General features: G+C 42.3%; 1 protein-coding gene across 3 annotated transcripts in view; it reads right to left on the bottom strand.

The window, feature by feature from the left end:
* Nucleotides 1-4,985: 4,985 nt before the first annotated feature.
* LOC110500480 (large neutral amino acids transporter small subunit 2) overlaps nucleotides 4,986-19,051 on the bottom strand; it is a 32,278-nt gene continuing 18,212 nt past the window's right edge. For all 3 annotated transcript variants that reach the window (XM_036957895.1, XM_036957896.1, XM_036957897.1), the window contains 8 exons: nucleotides 14,899-15,024; nucleotides 13,484-13,637; nucleotides 13,105-13,228; nucleotides 12,535-12,638; nucleotides 10,807-10,903; nucleotides 8,969-9,118; nucleotides 6,665-6,842; nucleotides 4,986-5,871 (listed from right to left, as the gene is read on the bottom strand). In XM_036957895.1, coding sequence (XP_036813790.1) covers nucleotides 5,717-5,871; nucleotides 6,665-6,842; nucleotides 8,969-9,118; nucleotides 10,807-10,903; nucleotides 12,535-12,638; nucleotides 13,105-13,228; nucleotides 13,484-13,637; nucleotides 14,899-15,024 — 1,088 coding nt within the window. In that variant the 3' untranslated portion in view covers nucleotides 4,986-5,716. The remainder of the gene's footprint in view (nucleotides 5,872-6,664; nucleotides 6,843-8,968; nucleotides 9,119-10,806; nucleotides 10,904-12,534; nucleotides 12,639-13,104; nucleotides 13,229-13,483; nucleotides 13,638-14,898; nucleotides 15,025-19,051) is intronic.

Below are 19,051 nucleotides of genomic sequence, written 5' to 3'. Positions count from 1 at the left end.
CATTAATGATGTGTTTAATGTTATAGAACTGAAAGGTACGTTCTGTAGGAAAAATACAAATGCCACGCCAGTCATCAACAATGAATATACTTCAGTATATATTTATTTATCTCTTGTTACTATATGTACATTCATGCTGAAACTCACAAAAATAATCCATAAGAGACAGGAGGTTGGTAGAAAGTTAAACAGTTATCATGTGGTCAAGAAAATCTCCTGGCTCTATGTGTAAGGGAGATGGTTGGACTCAAAAATAATTTGCAGCAGAAAAGTATTTAAATAGCTTAATTTATTTGAACTATCTGTCTATTTGGCTCCCAATGGTGCCAGGAGGATTAAGTATGGGGCTCACAATCATATTGCTTGGAACAAAAACGTAGTGAGACCTCACATCATGTATTGCATGGCTTTTAGCGCGTCCATCTCCATCAACACATAGATTGGCATAGTGTGGTTTAACCAGGCTAGCAAAAGACAAGAAGGTGGGCAATGATTTACTGAGGTGTGTTTTGCAATACATAAAAATAGAATCTACCTATTTTATTTCTATGTTGCAGTACTACACACACCAAGGCTTCTACTCTATATTCCTGAACCACCATTGAAGGCCTGCAGTTCTCTGTTTGGTCTGTGTCAAGGGAGGCAATTACTTGGTGTTATTAAATAGCTCATCAGTGTAGATGAGGCAGTGATTGAGTAGCCTGGTTCTATCTGTAGTCTACATGCTTTAGCCATTCATTGTACGCTACCACAGTGATAGTCATGGTTGCATATACAGATCTAAGACCAGGCTAATATTGACCAAGCAGAACAGAAGGTCTGATACTACAACGTAAGCAGAACAGTAGGTCTGATACTACAATGTTGCTACAACGATTTCTCATTGGTAACGCATAGTAGTTGAAAATATGAATATTCTACTGAAGGAAATAGCAAAATGGGGATATTTAAGTGCTATACCTGTGGGATTCTTCCTCAGTAATACACAAATGATACACATTGGGTTTAACATTGGGTTACCATGACTGTATATGAAGCCGTCAACCCTGTGCACATGCATCGCAATGTCCTTCTGTTGTAAGAGTAAAGCCCTATTGTTTCTGAGGCGACTGAGCTGATGGTAGTGGATTAATAATGCACATGTCGATAAAGAGGTTACATTACCCATTTGAAAAAACAAAATGTTTTTCCTGTGGTGAGTTCCCATACAGTACGTACAGTAGAATATATAGTTAATGTGACATCTAGTGATATATAGGCACAAAACCCATCCATATCACACAACTTTCAGACACCCTGTCTGAGCTACAGTATATGTTGAATTTCCAGGCAGACTACATTGCAGATGCATGCCAGATCTCACAACGCCTGGGTAGGTGTTTAACACATCAGCTAACCACATTATATAATATAGCAATCTGATGCCTGACTGCCCAGTTGATGACGTGACACATAACCATTGATTGATGCAATGCAACATCAGCAATGTAGTCGCCCTGGAACTCGACCTTTGACCCTGAACAAACGCTGTGATTATTAAACCTTCACAAGGACAACAGACACCAACCCATACCATGACTTTTGACTTGTGCTAGCACTGCAGAGGGCAAACTGTCTCTATACAAACTGGTTGACTTATCATAAACTGCATGTATAGATGTATATTGGTTTCAATGACTTAATACTGAAAAGTATGTGTCTACGATCCAAATCTGTATTATTATTGTACATTATTAATACAACTGCATCCATTACATTATTTTTGTATCTGCATGATCAGTAAATGACCATCGGAAATAACGTTAATGTGATTTCAGAGGAATGTGTATACATTTATGAAAGATTAAGACATCTAGACTAAAGGAATGACTTCTTCACTTCACTGGTAAGAGGTCTTAAGACAAAGGTGGTGGTCATTAACATAAAGCCAGCCCTCTATGGAAACCGGTAAACTCTTGAGTGTTCATTGGTTTTTGGCAGTGTGGAGAAGGCAGTGTGAATGTACTGAGAAGGCTGGTTATAAAATCTGAAGAAGAACAGTGTGTGTACGTGTGTGTTTCAAAGGTCAAATAGCAAGGCCATTGTTGGTATACTGGGCCACACCACCATCCATAGTATACACTACCGGTCAAAAGATTTAGAACACCTACTCATTCAAGGGTTTTTCTTTATTTTTTACTATTTTCTACATTGTAGAATAATAGTGAGGACATCAAAACTAAGAAATAACACATTGAATCATGTAGTAACCAAAAATGTAGCCAATAGCCTCCCTTTGCCTTGATGACAGCTTTGCACACTCTTGGCATTCTCTCTTTATGAGGTAGTCACCTGGAATGCATCTTTCTGTCTCTCTCTTTCTCTCTTTTCTCTCCTCTCGGAGGACCTGAGCCTGATCACTCCTTGCTATACCCAGTCCACCTGGTCGTGCTGGTGCTCCACTTTCAACTGTTCTGCCTGCGGCTACGAAACCCTGACCTGTTCACTGGACGTGCTACCTTGTCCCAGACCTGCTGTTTTTGACTCTCTCTCTACCGCACCTTCTGTCTCTAACTCTGAATTATCGGCTATGAATATCCAACTGACATTTACTCCTGAGGTGCTGACCTGTTGCACCCTATACAACCACTGTGATTATTATTATTTGACCCTGCTAGTCATCTATGAACGTTTGAACATCTTGGCCATGTTCTGATATAATCTCCACCTGGCACAGCCAGAAGAGGACAGGCCACCCCTCATAGCCTGGTTCCTCTCTAGGTTTCTTCCTAGGTTCTAGCCTTTCTAGGGAGTTTTTCCTAGCCACAGTGCTTCTACATTTGCATTGCTTGCTGTTTGTGGTTTTAGGCTGGGTTTCTGTACAGCACTTTGTGGCATCGGCTGATGTAATAAGGGCTTTATAAATACATTTGATTGATTGATTAACAGGTGTGCCTTCTTAAAAGTTTATTTGTGGAATTTCTTTCCTTCTTAGTGTGTTTGAGCCAATCAGTTGTGTTGTGACAAGGTAGGAGGGTATATAGAAGATAGACCTATTTGGTAAAAGTCCATATTATGGCACTTTTACCACTTTTACTATTTGGATAGTCTATATTATGGCAAAAACAGCTCCAATAAGCAAAGAGAAATGAGAGTTCATCATTACGGAATATTTCAGGAACTTTGAAAGTTTCTTCAAGTGCAGTCTCAAAAACCATCAAGCGCTATGATGAAACTGGATCTCATGAGGACCGCCACAGGAATGGAAGACCCAGAGTTACCTCTGCCGCAGAGGATAAGTTCATTAGAGTTACCAGCCTCAGAAATTGCAGCCCAAATAAATGCTTCACAGAGTTCAAGTAACAGACACATCTCAACATCAACTGTTCAGAGGACTGTGTGAATCAGGTCTTCATGGTCGAATTGCTGCAAAGAAACCACTACTAAAGGACACCAGTAAGAAGAAGAGACTTGGTTGGGCCAAGAAACACGAGCAATGCGGTGTGGGTGAACAGACGATTTCCGCAAGTGTAATTCCCACTGTAAAGCATGGAGGAGTTGTTATGGTGTGGGGGTGCTTTGCTGGTGACACTGTCTGTGATTTATTTAGAATTCACACTTACCCAGAATGGCCACCACAGCATTCTGCAGCGATACGCCATCCCATCTGGTTTAGGCAAAGTGGGACTATCACTATGTATTTGTTTTTCAACAGAACAATGACCCAACACACCTCCAGACTGTGTAAGGGCTATTTTACCAAGAAGGAAAGTGATGGAGTGCTGCATCAGATGACCTGGCCTCCACAATCCCCCGACCTCAACCAAATTGAGATGGTTTGGGATGAGTCCGACCGCAGAGTGAAGAAAAAGCAGCCAACAAGTGCTCAGCATATGTGGGAACTCCATCAAGACTGTTGGAAAAGCATTCCAGGTGAAGCTGGTTGAGTGAATGCCAAGCGTGTGCAAAGATGTCATCAAGGCTATTAGAAGAATCTCATTTGTTTAACACTTTTTTGGTTACTACATGATTCCATATGTGTTATTTCATAGTTTTGATATCTTCACTATTCTACAATGTAGAAAATAGTGAAAATAAAGAAAAACCCTTGAATGAGTAGGTGATCTAAGACTTTTGTCCGGTAGTGTATGTATACTGTATATTACAGAGTCACCTGACAACAAACAAACAGAATATTTCTCGTTCATATAGGGGGTGTATTTAAATCCCTGATGTCACTTTAACAACAAACGTAACTTTACATTCATGTAATATTATCCAGTTATTCTTTTGGGGATAAAACATGATTAGTTATGTTAATTCAAACGTCACCAAATAAAGCACTATCAAACTACTTTGAAGAGTAGATGTGTAGATGTGTATTCATCTACAAAAATACAGAATTTTCTCATTACTGATAGACATTAATAATAGACATTTACATCAACACCAGCACGCCACTGCTGTTGATTTACCCTGCAGTAAGCTTAGCTACACATACAATTCAACTTCTGACAATTTCCTCCCAGGGCGTTGACATATGAGTGTGTGTTTGTGTGCATGCGAGTGTGTGTGTCCGTGTCTCTATAGGTGTAAGAACTGTAGTCGGCTTGTTAGTCTGTGCTTCTCGTCTTTTAAATCATCAGACTGTTCATTTGTAGAGTTGATTGTCTGCCTTTAATGAAATCTTCCTCAGGTATGCAGTAAACACACTGAGTCAACCTGGAATATTCAAAATGGCCATTTCTTTGTTTTTTTCATCAACATGATTAAAAAAAAAAAAAATCTCTTTAAAAATCTCTGGATACAATAACCTGTCAATGATAACAAGTACATACCAATACCTAAGGCACCGAACCAGATCCCTCATAGGCTCTTAAAAGTATACCTTCACTGTTGCAAAAAAGAAAAGAAAAAGACCGAAAAGTTATTGATATAGAACATAAAAAAACGAATATAATAACAATGACACGTGATATAAACAATTACAATAATTATAAAAAACATTTTGGAATCAAAGACAGTATTTAGTGTATTTGAAACAGAACATTCAAAGAATTCATCTGAATTTGATGGTTTTGATAAAGGAATACAGCGTTGGTGCGTTTTCAGTAAGACAAGGCAAATTCTATTCAAAATGTGGCAAAAAAGAAACAAAACACAAAAGCAATGCTGATGATGAATCTGCCACAGTACAGTACGAGTACTTTAAAATGGCCAGCGCTCTCTCACTCATGGAGTGTTCAGGGAGTGTGTGGAGGAAGATGAGGAGGATGGGAAAAAAAGAGTAGTTAAGGGGGTAAATGAAAGGATTAGAGGATGAAAAGATGAGTGTGTATCTGTGAGGATGTCAGGTTGGATATGTCTTCTGCAATAAGCAGCGTTGAAAGGTGGCACACTGATGACCGGATATAGGTCTATATAGGTCTCCTCCTCCTCTCCTCTATTTGGCACAACATTGGTGATTGAAACAAAGATACAATCAGATGGGTGAACACATAAAAACCGTGTGTGTCACTAAGAGTATTTCCGAGTCTATGAGTGTTAACTCCTCTCTCTGCCATAATGATATACCTGAAACTCTGACTCTACCTCAATAAGAGTGTGTTTCTCTGTGTCTGTGTGTGTGTGTGTGTGTGTGTGTGTGTGTGTGTGTGTGTGTGTGTGTGTGTGTGTGTGTGTTGAGGAGTTGGTGGGCGGTGGTGGTGTGTGGGGGGGGGCTATTAAAGGTGTGTGTTTAGCAGTCTGCAGACTTTTGTGTCTCCCCATCGTCTTGCGAGAGAGGAGCCTGGGACTCCTTCAGCTCCTCGCCCTCCTCCCCGTTCCCTGCTCCCTTCGTTTCCCCTGGATACACCACCACACAGAACTTCTGGCCCAGGTAGGTCATCTTGGCTGAAGAGAGAGAAGAGGAGCGGTTAGGACACTAGAGTAGACTCCAAAACTAGTCAGTGGATCCATAGTAGAAATAGAGGGAAACAAGAGGATGACAAAAGACCGCAAACGTATGTATAGTGAATGCAAAGTTGATATAGAGAGAAAGACAAAGAGGTTTATAAGTATCACATCATAAACACAGTACAATAGAGCCTTGGCACATGTAACAGGAAAATACACAGGGTTAGATAGTTAGATTAGTAACTGTGGCCTTGTCTGAATACCCAGACTTGCGCTCTAAATAGTAGGAATTTTGGGTTTGGGAAAATAGAATGTTTTATGCTAAGTGGAATTTTGAAAATCTAGTATGCCAGGATGTCATACTCATTTTGGCTTTTCATCTAGCAGAATTCTCTGCACACTAATGAGGCAGAGAATCGTCTTTTGAGACCTCCGTGTGATTACTACACTGTACATACTAAATGATACGCAGGTTGATTAGTACACAGTGTGTTGTTTTAGTAAGCAGTAGGCAACACATATTTCGGACACATAGTCTATCATAACAGCCTTAACATTGCCGATTTGGTTGTGGCTACTGAGATTAGTAGTGACACGCTGTGAATCAACATACGTAACATAACGTCAAGTGACTAGAGACAGTTGAGTTAATAAAAACAACAACGATTTTAAAGGTTGAATAAAGTTGAATTCATCTGAAGGAAGTTCCAGTTTATTGTAAATACGAAGTTATTCTTAATTGACTTGCCTGGTTAAATAGAGGTTAAATAAATAAATAAAGTTGCCGTACCAACGAAGCTGTTGAAGCATTCAGGCTTGTTGTCCCAGTAGACACCCAGGAAGTAGACCGGCACTCCAGTCAGCATGATAGCCATGCCGAGGCCACACACAATGGGCTCAGAGTACAGCGAGAAGATGAGCAGGAAGGCCCAGAACAATAGGTAGATGACCGGCCATACCAGACTGATCTGGAGGGGGAGAGAGAGAGGGAGTGGGTGAGGGTAAGGGAGGGAGAGGGAGAGAGAGAGAAAGAGAGAGAGAGAGAGAGAGAGAGAGAGAGAGAGAGAGAGAGAGAGAGAGATCGGTGGAGTCATAATGCAAAAACACAATGAGAATAGGCCCTCAAATACCTACGGTCAGATTTACCAAAATCTTTGCACTAGCTATAAAATTAGCCCATACTTTCAAAAGGGAATTAAACACTGTGAAACAAACTAGATGGTACTTTTACATTAAGTAAACTTGTGGGACATGATTTAGCTCTTTAAAAGTATTCTTGTGGTAGTGGAGGAAGTGTTCTGATTTCAGATTTAAATAGCAGAGAAGTAGACCAGGATGTCATAATGTGACACCCCTATGCGACACTCGTCCCTCAACTGATCTGTCTTGTAGGACGTGGAACTCGTCTCTAAAAAAAAAATCTAGATTTTTGCTCATCGATCTAACACTAGTTCCTAAATTTAAAAAAATCACAGTGGCTATGACGCACTGGCTACTACGGCAAACTCATCATCTGAGCAAACTTGCTCTAGCTAGCAGCCTAGTGGAAGCTTGTTTGAATGGCCTTTAGGTAGCTTGTTTGCCAGCTTGTTGATGAAGTTGAACGGCACCAAAGTTATTTGACTGTAATCAGAAATCAGCACGTACAGTATCTGACTGACAGCTGGCACTGTGCCTTCGCTACTTTATAACATTTGTTATAATGATGATAATGTCGCAGAGGACAGTCAGCTGTGCTGTAGAACTGGGCGCACTATTACGGCAGAACGGATATATTGAAAACATATTTGTGCATTAGCTACATCTTCACTACACTACCTAGCTAGGAAAGGTGGTTCAGTGGACGATGTCACCTTGGTAACATTTTCGAACGTTAGAACAGCCAAATTTGTTTTTAGCTATCCTGTGAGTGCGAGTTATCAGACAGATCAGTGCAGACGGTCGTCACGCTATCTAACATGAGACAATGGGGGAAGTGGTCAATGTAGCTGATTTGTGTCAAAAATTACAGTGTTGACAGTGAATAGAATGTTTGAAGTCACAGAAGTTTATAACAATGGGATTTTTAGAAGGTTTTAGAAATCCCATTCAAGTGGAGGACTTTTTTAAGGACAAAAAGCGTAATAGGTTAAAAAGTACAAATATTATCAAAAAGTTGTATGCAAGCAACTTAATCCAGACCAGTCTACACATTTTAAAGTTTGAATGTAATTTCTAGCTTAAATGGTGTAAGAGGAGTAACGTAAACTCACCCCATTCCGTACAAATGTGCTGCAACCGCAACATTCAAACGAGGCGACAAAGAAAACTGATGGGACTGTAGCGACTGTGTTGACGTCAAAATCGGGGGTGTGAACTAGGTTTCTATTCAAGCGTTGATCGACATGGTAATGGCCCTATAGTATTGGAGAAAAGTTGAAAAAACTGACCCTCTTGACGTGTCATGTCGTAACGTACAGCACGCATAAAGCATCTATTTCTGTCTTACAATCTCTCTCCACCAGGTGTAGCACTTCTGTCCTCCTTTAAAAACAAGAAATGGACAGTGACAGGGGTAATGGGGGGATACCTAGTAATTTTTTTGCGTCCTCATTGCATGCGATCATCATTCTCAAAGCTGTTGGACAGATCGAGTGAAAAAAAGCAATTTTCCCACACAACATCTCTCCTTCTCACTATCACGCATTAGTTTCTCTTCCCCAACCGCCATTTTTAAAAAGACCTGACGGGGCTCATTGCCTGCTTGAATTATGCAGAAACGGGCAGCGTTTAGGTCATGTAATTGATTCTGTTGGAAAGGGGAGAAATTGTGCTTTACAATGGTATTGACAGTACAGTTGATCTGGAAGTATTACGTTTTTGGGGAGCTAAAATAAGGGCAATTGTACGGACCAAGGCGATGTACGAGTTTACATGAGTTTACGTTAGTGTACTAAACAATCATATAAATATAGATGTATGACAAAGATTTAAAGTGGGACGTCCAATTAAAAAGTATATATAAAGTGTATCCTAAATGAAGATTTGTTGGAAACGTTTAGTAAGTATAGCCTCAAGAACCCAGTGCCAAGAAAATGTCTTCTTTGAAATTCACCCTGATTGGTCGGTGCATGTCGGGTGCCTTGATGCGCAGCACGATCTGCCCGGCAACAGTGACCCCGTAGAAGAGGTAGTTGATGAAGCCCACATAGTTAATGAGGGTGTACATGTCACTGGTGCACAGCATCAACAGGGTGGACAGACACTGGGGGATGGAGGGAGAGAGGGAGAGAATGGGTCAATATGGGTACAGTATATGAAAATATAAGGTACACTACATGACCAAAAGAATGTGGACACATGCTCGTCGAACATTTCATTCCAATATCATGGGCATTAATATGGAGTTACTCCTCCCTTTGCTGCTATAACACTCTTCCACATACTTTTGTATATACAGTGGGAAGAAAAAGTATGTGAACCCTTTTAATTACCTGGATTTCTACATAAATTGGTCATAAAATTGGTCATAAAATTTTATCTGATCTTCATCTAAGTCATAACAATAGACAAACACAGTCTGCTTAAACTAATAACACACAAACAATTATAAATGTTAATGTCTTTATTGAATACACTGTGTAAATATTCACAGTGCAAGTTGGAAAAAGTATGTGAACCCCTGGATTTAAGAACAGGTTGACCCTTCTTTTGCAGCAATAACCTCAACCAAACGTTTTCTGTAGCTGCGGATCAGACCTGCACAACGGTCAGGAGGAATTTTGGACCATTCCTCTTTACAAAACCGTTTCAGTTCCACAATATTCTTGGGATGTTTGGCGTGAACCGCTCTCTTGAGGTCATGCCACAGCATCTCAATCGGGTTGAGGTCAGGACTGACTGGAACACTCCAGAAGGCGTATCTTCTTCTGTTCAAGACGTTCTGTTGTTGATTTACTTCTGTCTTCTGGGTTGTTGTCCTGTTGAATCACCCAACATCTGTTGAGCTTCAATTGGCGGACAGGTAGCCTTACATTCTCCTGCAAAATGTCTTGATAAATTTGGGAATTAATTTTTCAGTTGTAAGGTGTCCAGGCCCTGAGTCAGCAAAGCATCCCAAACCATGACGCTCCCTCCACCATAGTTTAAAATTGGGATGAGGTTTTAATGTTGGTGTGCTGAGCCTTTTTTTCCCCACACATAGTGTTGTGTGTTCCTTCCAAACTACACAACTTTAGTTTCATCTGTCCACAGAATATTTTGCCAGTAGCGCTGTGGAACATCCAGCTGCTCTTTTGCGAACTTCAGACGTGTAGCAATGTTTTTTGGACAGCAGTGGCTTCTTCCGTGGTGTCCTCCCATGAACACCTTTCTTGTTTAGTGTTTCACATATTGTAGACTCGTCAACAGAGATGTTAGCATCTTCCAGAGATTTCTGTAAGTCTTTAGCTGACACTCTAGGATTCTTCTTAACCTCATTGAGCATTCTGCGCTGTGCTCTTGCAGTCATCTTTGCAGGACGGCCACTCCTAGGGAGAGTAGCAACAGTGACGAAATTTCTCCATTTATAGACACTTTGTCTTACCGTGGACTGACTTTTAGAGATACTTTTGTAACCCTCTCCAGCTTTATGCAAGGCAACAATTCTTAATCTTAGGTCTTCTGAGATCTATTTTGTTTAAATTATGTATTCAATATAGACAAGAAAAACACAATAATTTGTGTGTTATTAGTTTAAGCACGTCGTGTCTATTGTTGTGACTTAGATGAAGATCAGATAAAATGTTGATGTAAAATGTATGCAGAAAGCCAGCTAATTCCAAAGGGTTCACATACTTTTTCTTGCCACTGTATAGTGTACTGTGCAGACACAGACACCTGTGTCAAAGGTAGAAAGAAAGAGGGGAAGAGAGATGGAGAGAGAGAGAGAGACAGAAAGGATGTAGCACTCACAGTGAAGAGCAGAGCAGGGATGGGGGTACAACGCTTCACGTGGATCATGGCCAGGAGACTGGGGAGGTGGCCCTCTCTGGCTCCAGCAAAGAACAACCTGTTCGAGAGAAAGAGAGAGAGATTGAGAGCGAGTGAGAGACGGGTAAACTACTAATACAATCTAACGCAGTGCAACAATACGGAGCAAGGAACGGTTGACGTGAAGGGATAAGTACACCGATAAAAAAAAAACAAGACAGTTCACAGAGAAAGAAATATAGTACCAGTCAAAAGTTTGGACACACCTACTCATTCAAGGGTTTTTCTTCATTTTTACTATTTTCTACGTTGTAGAATAATAGTGAAGACATCAAAACTATGAAATAACACATAAGGAATCATGTAGTAACCAACAAAAACAAAATGTATTCATCATCATGTTGAATCATGTTAAACAAATCAAAATATATTTTATATTTGAGATTCTTCAAAGTAGCCACCCTTTGCCTTGATGACAGCTTTGCACACTCTTGGCATTCTCTCAACCAGCTTCATGAGGAATGCTTTTCCAATAATCGTGAAGAAATTCCCACATATGCTGAGCACTTGTTGGCTGCTTTTCCTTCACTCTGCGGTCCAACTCATCCCAAACCATCTCAATTGGGTTGAGGTCGGGTGATTGTGGAGTCCAGGCCATCTGATGTAGCACTCCATCACTCTCCTTATTGATCAAATAGCCCTTACACAGCCTGTAGCTGTGTTGGGTCATTGTCCTGTTGAAAAACAAATGATAGTCCCACTAAGTGCAAACCTGATGGGATGGCGTATCGCTGCAGAATGTTGTGGTAGCCATGTTGGTTAAGTGTGCTTTGAATTCTAAATAAATCGCTGACAGTGTCACCAGCAATGCACCCCCACACCATCACACCTCCTCCTCCATGCTTCATGGTGGGAACCACACATGCAGAGATCATCCGTTCACCTACTCTGCGTCTCACAAAGACAAATCTCAAATTTGGACTGATCAGACCAAAGGACAGTCTAATGTCCATTGCGCTAGTTTCTTGGCCCAAGCCAGTCTCTTCTTCTTATTGGTGTCCTTTAGTAGTGGTTTCTTTGCAGCAATTCGACCATAAAGGCCTGATTCACGCAGTCTCCTCTGAACAGTTGATGTTGAGATGTGTCTGTTACTTGAACTGTGAAGCATTTATTTGGGATACAATTTCTGAGGCTGGTAACTCTAACGAACTTATCCTCTGCAGTAGAGGATGAGAGCCAGTTTCATCGCGCTGGATGGTTTTTGCGACTGCACTTCAAGACACTTTCAAAGTTCTTGAAATTGATTGGCTCAAACGCATTAAGGAAAGACATTCTACAAATGTACTTATAACAAGGCACACCTGTTAATTTAAATGCATTCCAGGTGACTACATCATGAAGCTGGTTAAGAGAATGCCCAAAGTGTGCAAAGCTGTCATCAAGGCAAAGGGTGGTTACTTTGAATAATCTCACATTTTAAATATATTTTTTGTTTGTTTTAACACTTTTTTAGTTACTACATGATTCCATATGTGTTATTTCATAGTTTTGATTTCTTCACTATTATTCTACAATGTAGAAAATAGTAAAATATTAAGAAAAATCTTGGAATGGGTAGGTGTGTCCAAACTTTTGACTGGTACTGTATATGGAGATAGATAAAGAAAAACAGAGATACAGGAGGCAGATAAATCATGTGGAGGAGAATACCGTGACGAGGTGAAGAGGGACCCGTTGACCCCTCCGAAGGTGGACAGAGCAACAGAGATGGGCATGATCCATGACATCACGCCTAGCAGCTTCTCACCAAACGTCTGGAGGGAGAAAGGTAGGAAGGAAGGAAGGAAGGAAGGAAGGAAGGAAGGAAGGAAGGAAGGAAGGAAGGAAGGAAGGAAGGAAGGAAGGAAGGAAGGAAGGAAGGAAGGAAGGAAGGAAGGAAGGAAGGAAGGAATAGACGGAGGAATATAGGGAGGAAGAGAGGGGACAAGAGAATATGGTGAAACACACAATTACACATTCAATGAACTGCTACATAGCTACACCACAAGGTTTGATACTTATACACTTAAAAGTTTAAATTGCAGCATCAGTTGATTGATAATATGGTACAGATATGCCACTCCACTAAGCAGAATTCAAAGTTGAACCTGAATTTAAGGACCATTAACTCTCTGTGACCGACAAGGGGGCGCCAGAGGCCTTTGTTAATACTGAGATTGAACGTGAATAAACCCAGAGCTGCTTCCTGATCCTGGCAGGACGGTGGGTGGAGCTACTCACTACAGCAACAGCGTTGGAGGCCAGCAGCTCCTGAGGACTCATGGCGGTGACGTAAGCGATGTTGGCAAACACGTACACGAACGTCACCAAGGGGATGGAGATGAAGATGGCACGTGGAAGATTCCTAGAATAGAGAGAGGAATGGAGGGATGGGGAGAAGGGATGGGGGAAGGTATATCATTCATTAGAGACATGTAGATAATAGGTATCAGTCCAGTTCAGAATTGAGAGACGGGTGGGGAAAAGGGAGACCAAAAAGGTAGACCCTTCATTAAAGACATGTAGGTCTCATTCAATAGGGATCAGTCCAGTTCTCAAATATAATATCAAAATATAGAATTTGGGACACACGCGTGGACTAATTGTAGTAGGGCTTTACACATAGGGGTCAACCAGCTCTTCAGTGACGTAGTTGAGGAAGTTCCATCCTCCGTAGGCGAAGGAGCCTTGTAGGAAGGCCAGGGCTATCAGCCCCACGTCGTACTCCTGGAAGGGATCAAAGGCATTGGCTGGCTCCAGCCAAAAGTACTCGCCTGGAGGAGTAGAGAGGAACAGAGGGGAAGAAGAACGAACGAATGGGGTTTAGAATGAGGATTTTATGGTGGTGTAGGCCTAGATTTTAGAGTGGTGTAGGCCTAGATTTTGTATTTTTGTGAAATATGTATTTATAAAAATGAAAAAAAATTGAATGAGGATTTTTTTGGGGATGTGTAGAGATTTAAGCTTTGTGAAATTGGTTCACTACTACTGCCTCTGTTATAGCAATGCAGATTGACAAGGGGGCTGCCAGTTCACTCATAGGACATAACAATAAGGATGCAGTGTGTGCATGTGTGTGTGTTTGTGTGTGTGACAGACAGACAGACAGAGTAGGCACTATTGGCTTGCACACCATGTCTACTTCCGACCCCGTCTATCTCTGTCCTTTCCTCCTAGTATCATCTTTTCGTTGTCATGCCAATACGAACAGGTCATGCATCCTTAATCTCTCTTCCTGCCTCCCTCTTTCTTCCTCTCCTTCTTTCTCTGTCATTGTCTGCCTCTTCCCCACCTCTCTCCTTCAGTTTTTGCTCTTACTCTCTCTTTGTCCCTATCTCTCTCTGGTTGGTGATTCTCCCATACTCTCACCCATTGTATTCTTACACCAACACTCATAATCCCTCTCTCCTCTCTCTGTGCCTACAGCCCTATTCTCACTGTTTTCTCTGTCTGTCTTTCTCATAACTGACCCTCATTAGTGTTATGCTAACTAACCCACAGACACGACTGGGATGAAAACCACCTTAAAACTCTATTAGCTCTGTGAGTTTTATCAGAGGCCCCAGAACTGTAACCTCTTATCTCTGTGAATCGGGAAGCTATGTCTGTGTCGCAAACAGCACCCTATTCTCTATGTACTGCACTACTTCGATCAGGGCCCATAGGGCTGTGGTGAAAAGAAGTGCACTATATGTGGATTAGGGTGTCATTTGGGACCCAGACTTTGAGTCCACAGCGACCCAGACTTTGAGTCCACAGTGACCCAGTGATGGGATGTCAGTGGGGTTTGGTGTCTTTGTGGTGTCTCTGGACCGAGAGAGAGATGAGAGAGATGGGCAGACTCTGTGGTATGGAGTGTGATACACACACACACACACACACACACACACACACACACACACACACACACACACACACACACACATACACACACACACACACACACACACACACACACACACACACACACACACACACACACACACACACACACACACACACACACACACACACACACACGGTGCCTAGTCCTACCCTTGCAGATCTGCACGATGCCCATGATAATGATGAGAGCCAGGGCCAGCAGCTTGCCGGCTGTGAAGATGTCCTGGACTCTGGTGGCCCATCGCACACTGGAGCAGTTCACCCACGTCAACAAAACTGAAAGAGAGGGGGGGGGGGGGGGGGGGGTGGAGAGAGAGAGAGAGAGAGAGTGATAAGAAAGAGTGTTATAATTGATTAAATGTGTTTTTAATCATTATGCGTTTTTGCTGTGGCAATATAAGATAGGGACTTATAATGCCACGAAAGCTTGTTGAATAAAACTGAATTCAATTGTCAATAAAGCTTGGAATTATATTCAACTGAAAGGTTCAATTGTTAATAAAGCTTGAATTAAATTGAACTACAAGAAATATTACACAACAGAGATCAACACAATACAATTCACGCTGGGCGTTGTGCGCCGTTCATTCATGTCCTCCACTGCTCTCTGCTACACTACACTAGCCAGGCCAGAATAACACAGGAACACAATGGCGAATCCCAGTACAATAAACATAGTAGACTGGAGGAATTCTCACCATAGAATTCTCATCAGCTCAGCAGAGATCTGTTACTAACAATGCACAAAGGGAGAAGTACACGACTACACTACATTTCCCTTCTGTTGTGTTTTTTTTTTTAAGGGTTTCCAACAGCGATCGGTGTGAGTGCACGGACACTAGCTAGTGGTCATAGTACTATAAACGGTGACGTAAGGAGAGAGGAATAGAGGGAGTGAGAGAGAGACTGAGAAACAGAAACAGTAGTAGCGGATGGATAGAGAATCGGAAGGAGGGAGAAGAAGGTGTGTGTGTGTGTGTGTGTGCGACGGGAGTTGCAGTAACACACATTGAGCTACAACTGGTCGTGACGTGTCACAAAAGGTGACACACGCAGCTACCTTTGCTACCGTCATTGAAATGACGTGCAAACCACGTGGATTCAACCAGTGTGTGCCCAGTGGGGCTGTACTATCACAACGAACTAGGACCCCCCCCCCCCCCTAGTTCGTACCACACGCCAAAGGCTCATGGGTCTGAGTTCATCCACAGACACTGACTGGGGTTCAGTGTGTCTGTCCTGCACTCTGTCCCACCTCCACCTTTCTCGTGCTGCAGTACAGTACATGTCACCATGGTCCCCGCAATGGAATTGACGTCCTGTCCAGGTGGTGTACTTGTACATCAAGCTGCACTACGCTACAGAAACAGGAGATGTATGGGCTGTTCTGGCAGAGCTGTTTCCTTACTGTTGCAAGGGTAAGGAGACCTACTTACTCGGGTAATGTTAGACGTGATGGTAACGATAGGGGCAGCAGGTAGCCTAGCGGTTTTAAGAGTGCTGGGCCAGTAACTGAAAGGCCGCTAGTTCAAACTCCCCCAGCCGACTAGGTGAAAAATCTGTTGGTTAACCCGCTCTGCCAGGCACAGATGGAGAGAAGGAGAGGAACAGGGGAAGAGAGGAGGGGCTTGTTAGTAGTTGATAGTTGTGAAAGAGTGTATGATGTTTAGAGGTTTGGGGGAAGTCGAGGGGGTAGTGAGAGGAAAGGGGGTATGGGGCTGTTTGGCCTGATCTGTGGGCATGTTGTCAGCCGGTAACACATAGTTAGTCTGGTCCCAGATCTGTGTGTGCTTTATCCAACTCCTCTTCATATTGTTGTACAATGGAGCGTAAAAAGCACATAAAGTACAAATCTTGGATCAGGCTAACTAAATAACAGCTGCAACACACTGTAGACACAACAGTGGTAGTGGTGTGTGGGAGAGCCAGTGTGCGCTATGGGGAGTAAGACTGTGCTGTTTCTGCTCTCTGATTCGGTAAACAGGAAATACAGACAACCACATATGAGTTGAGCTGTGTGTGTGTGTGTGTGTGTGTGTGTGTGTGTGTGTGTGTGTGTGTGTGTGTGTGTGTGTGTGTGTGTGTGTGTGTGTGTGTGTGTGTGTGTGTGTGGGTGTGTGTGTGTGTGTGTGGGTGTGTGTGTGTGTGTGTGTGTGTGTGTGTGTGTGTGTGTGTCGAACCCCATATCTACATTTAAACAACAACTATACGTAACGAAGAACGAACCGTACAGATGTGCTCTCTCTGCCAAGCGGCAAGTGCGTTAGCAGTCATTACAGTAACAACAATATACGTAATGGAAAACATCGGTGACATTTCTGCAAAATGCCCCTGACAGTGCAGTCATATCCACTTGGCAGCACCTGTGCTGCAGGGCAGGGGCACATTTTAATCAGCCCTACTGTGGGCTGTCTCATACTCTCATTTTTCAAAACAGCATGAATCCCACTCCTCTCTGTTCTACATGTGGTCAGGCTAAGAGGAACGTATTCTGGTTAACACCTGGGAAACCGTCCGCGTTCTGAGAACCCGAGCCATTCTCAGCTGTTTGTAAGCTGAGTACACACTGGGATCTGAGGAACTCCATAACAAGGCACCAACTCCAGGCCACGGAGACAGAGAGAGGGGAGGAGCTGGCTGGTGGCACGTTTCTGAACCCGGTGAGACTTTCCTAAAGTATGCCCGTGGCTGCAGCACGAGTCCCCAGTGACCAATGAATGGTTAGTGGTTGTGTGTTTACAAAAACAGGAGTGGGGGGCAGTTAATATATATATATACTGTATTGTAGTTTTTAGTTTTTTTTGTGTATAGTCAGAAGAAGTGATTGCACAGCACCATTCAGGTACTGGAAACACATAACACCCTCACAAAAAACATCCCCATACCTGCTATAGATTGTATATTGATTTTCTAGGGCATCTGTGATAGAAAACAGACAACAAGGACGTCTGGACTCTCACGACTCTTCTTAGACACATGAAACCTCTTGTAGAACACAAACCTACAGAACATCTCGGACACCCACCCTCCCCAAGACACAGTCAGCCAGTCACAGATCCAGAGTGTACTGTACGTTCAGGGGCAGTAAGAAACAACAACAAAAAACAGAGATGGAGGAAGGGCAGAAAAAGGGAGAGAGGGAAGAGGGGGATGAAAAAGAGGAATTGTAATAAGGGTTCAGCTATCAGAGTATACTGCTCTATGGGCAACATGGGCAACAAGATAGATACAGGTACATGACATATAAAGTGGGTACTGGTGACGTGAATGGTGACACTAAAGAACAGTTTCCCAAACTGTTAATCAGTCGCTCAAGTAACAATTGATCCAAGTGCAAAGATCTATTGATAAGATCTTCTTAGAAAACACTGATTTGAAGATGATTATTAAACCGTTCTTAGGGGTTTTTTGAAAGATTTAACAGACAGAAGACAAAGGATATTTGGGAGGTTGTTTGCTTTTCACAAAAAAGCTGTTCCCTCTCTCTGTTCCCTTTGTCACTATGACTCTCTCTCTCTCTCTCTCTCTCTCTCTCTCACTCCCCATCTCTCTCTCTCTCTCCCCATCTTTCTGTCTCTCTCTCTTTCTCCCCATCCCGCTCTCTCCCTCTCTCTCCCTCTCTCTCCCTCTCTCTCTTTCCCTCTCTCTCTCCCTCTCTCTCTCCCTCTCTCTTACTTTTCCCACATAGGATTCACGATATGTAACCTATTAAAACAATTGGGCACCTAAGAATCTAACGTTAGCAACAAACCAAAGACATTTCTATAAAGTGGCTTTTAGTTGCCTGGCTTGCTAGATTCAGCTATCCTAAATCCATTCTTGAACGGATGTTTTTTTTGTGTGCACAAAATAGAGCAGGTAACGTTGCTACTTGGACCAGACTGCTATTTAAATGAGCTACAAGTTTGAAATAGGAGAACAACAATAGAATGTTCATGATTTAATGCATGCCAAAGCCGGTAAGATGAAAGGGGACATTTATACTGAGGGGTTGGCGGGAATTTTAAACATAATACTGCAACGATTACTAGGTCAGTTGGAGGAAATAAAAATACAACACCTTTCAGATATAAAGAAAAGTCTGCAAAAAAATTGGCTGCAAAACACCTTGTTTAGAAAGGTGTAGCTGTCTCTCTCTGACTGTCTGAGCACTGCTTGTGGTATTTGGGCAACGTGTGTGAAGTTTTCAGAGGGTTCCGGCACTACGACTCTCAGAGTGGAGCAAACACAAGTATCCGTTTGTCTTAAAACACTCTCCCACTTTGCTACCTTCTTTTACCCACTCTCTTCCTTACATGCTCTT

Source organism: Oncorhynchus mykiss, chromosome 21, assembly GCF_013265735.2.
Source record: "Oncorhynchus mykiss isolate Arlee chromosome 21, USDA_OmykA_1.1, whole genome shotgun sequence".
Classification (NCBI taxonomy): domain Eukaryota; kingdom Metazoa; phylum Chordata; class Actinopteri; order Salmoniformes; family Salmonidae; genus Oncorhynchus; species Oncorhynchus mykiss.
The sequence above is the reverse complement of the archived record's forward strand: the minus strand, read 5'-3'. Positions and strand labels throughout refer to the sequence as shown.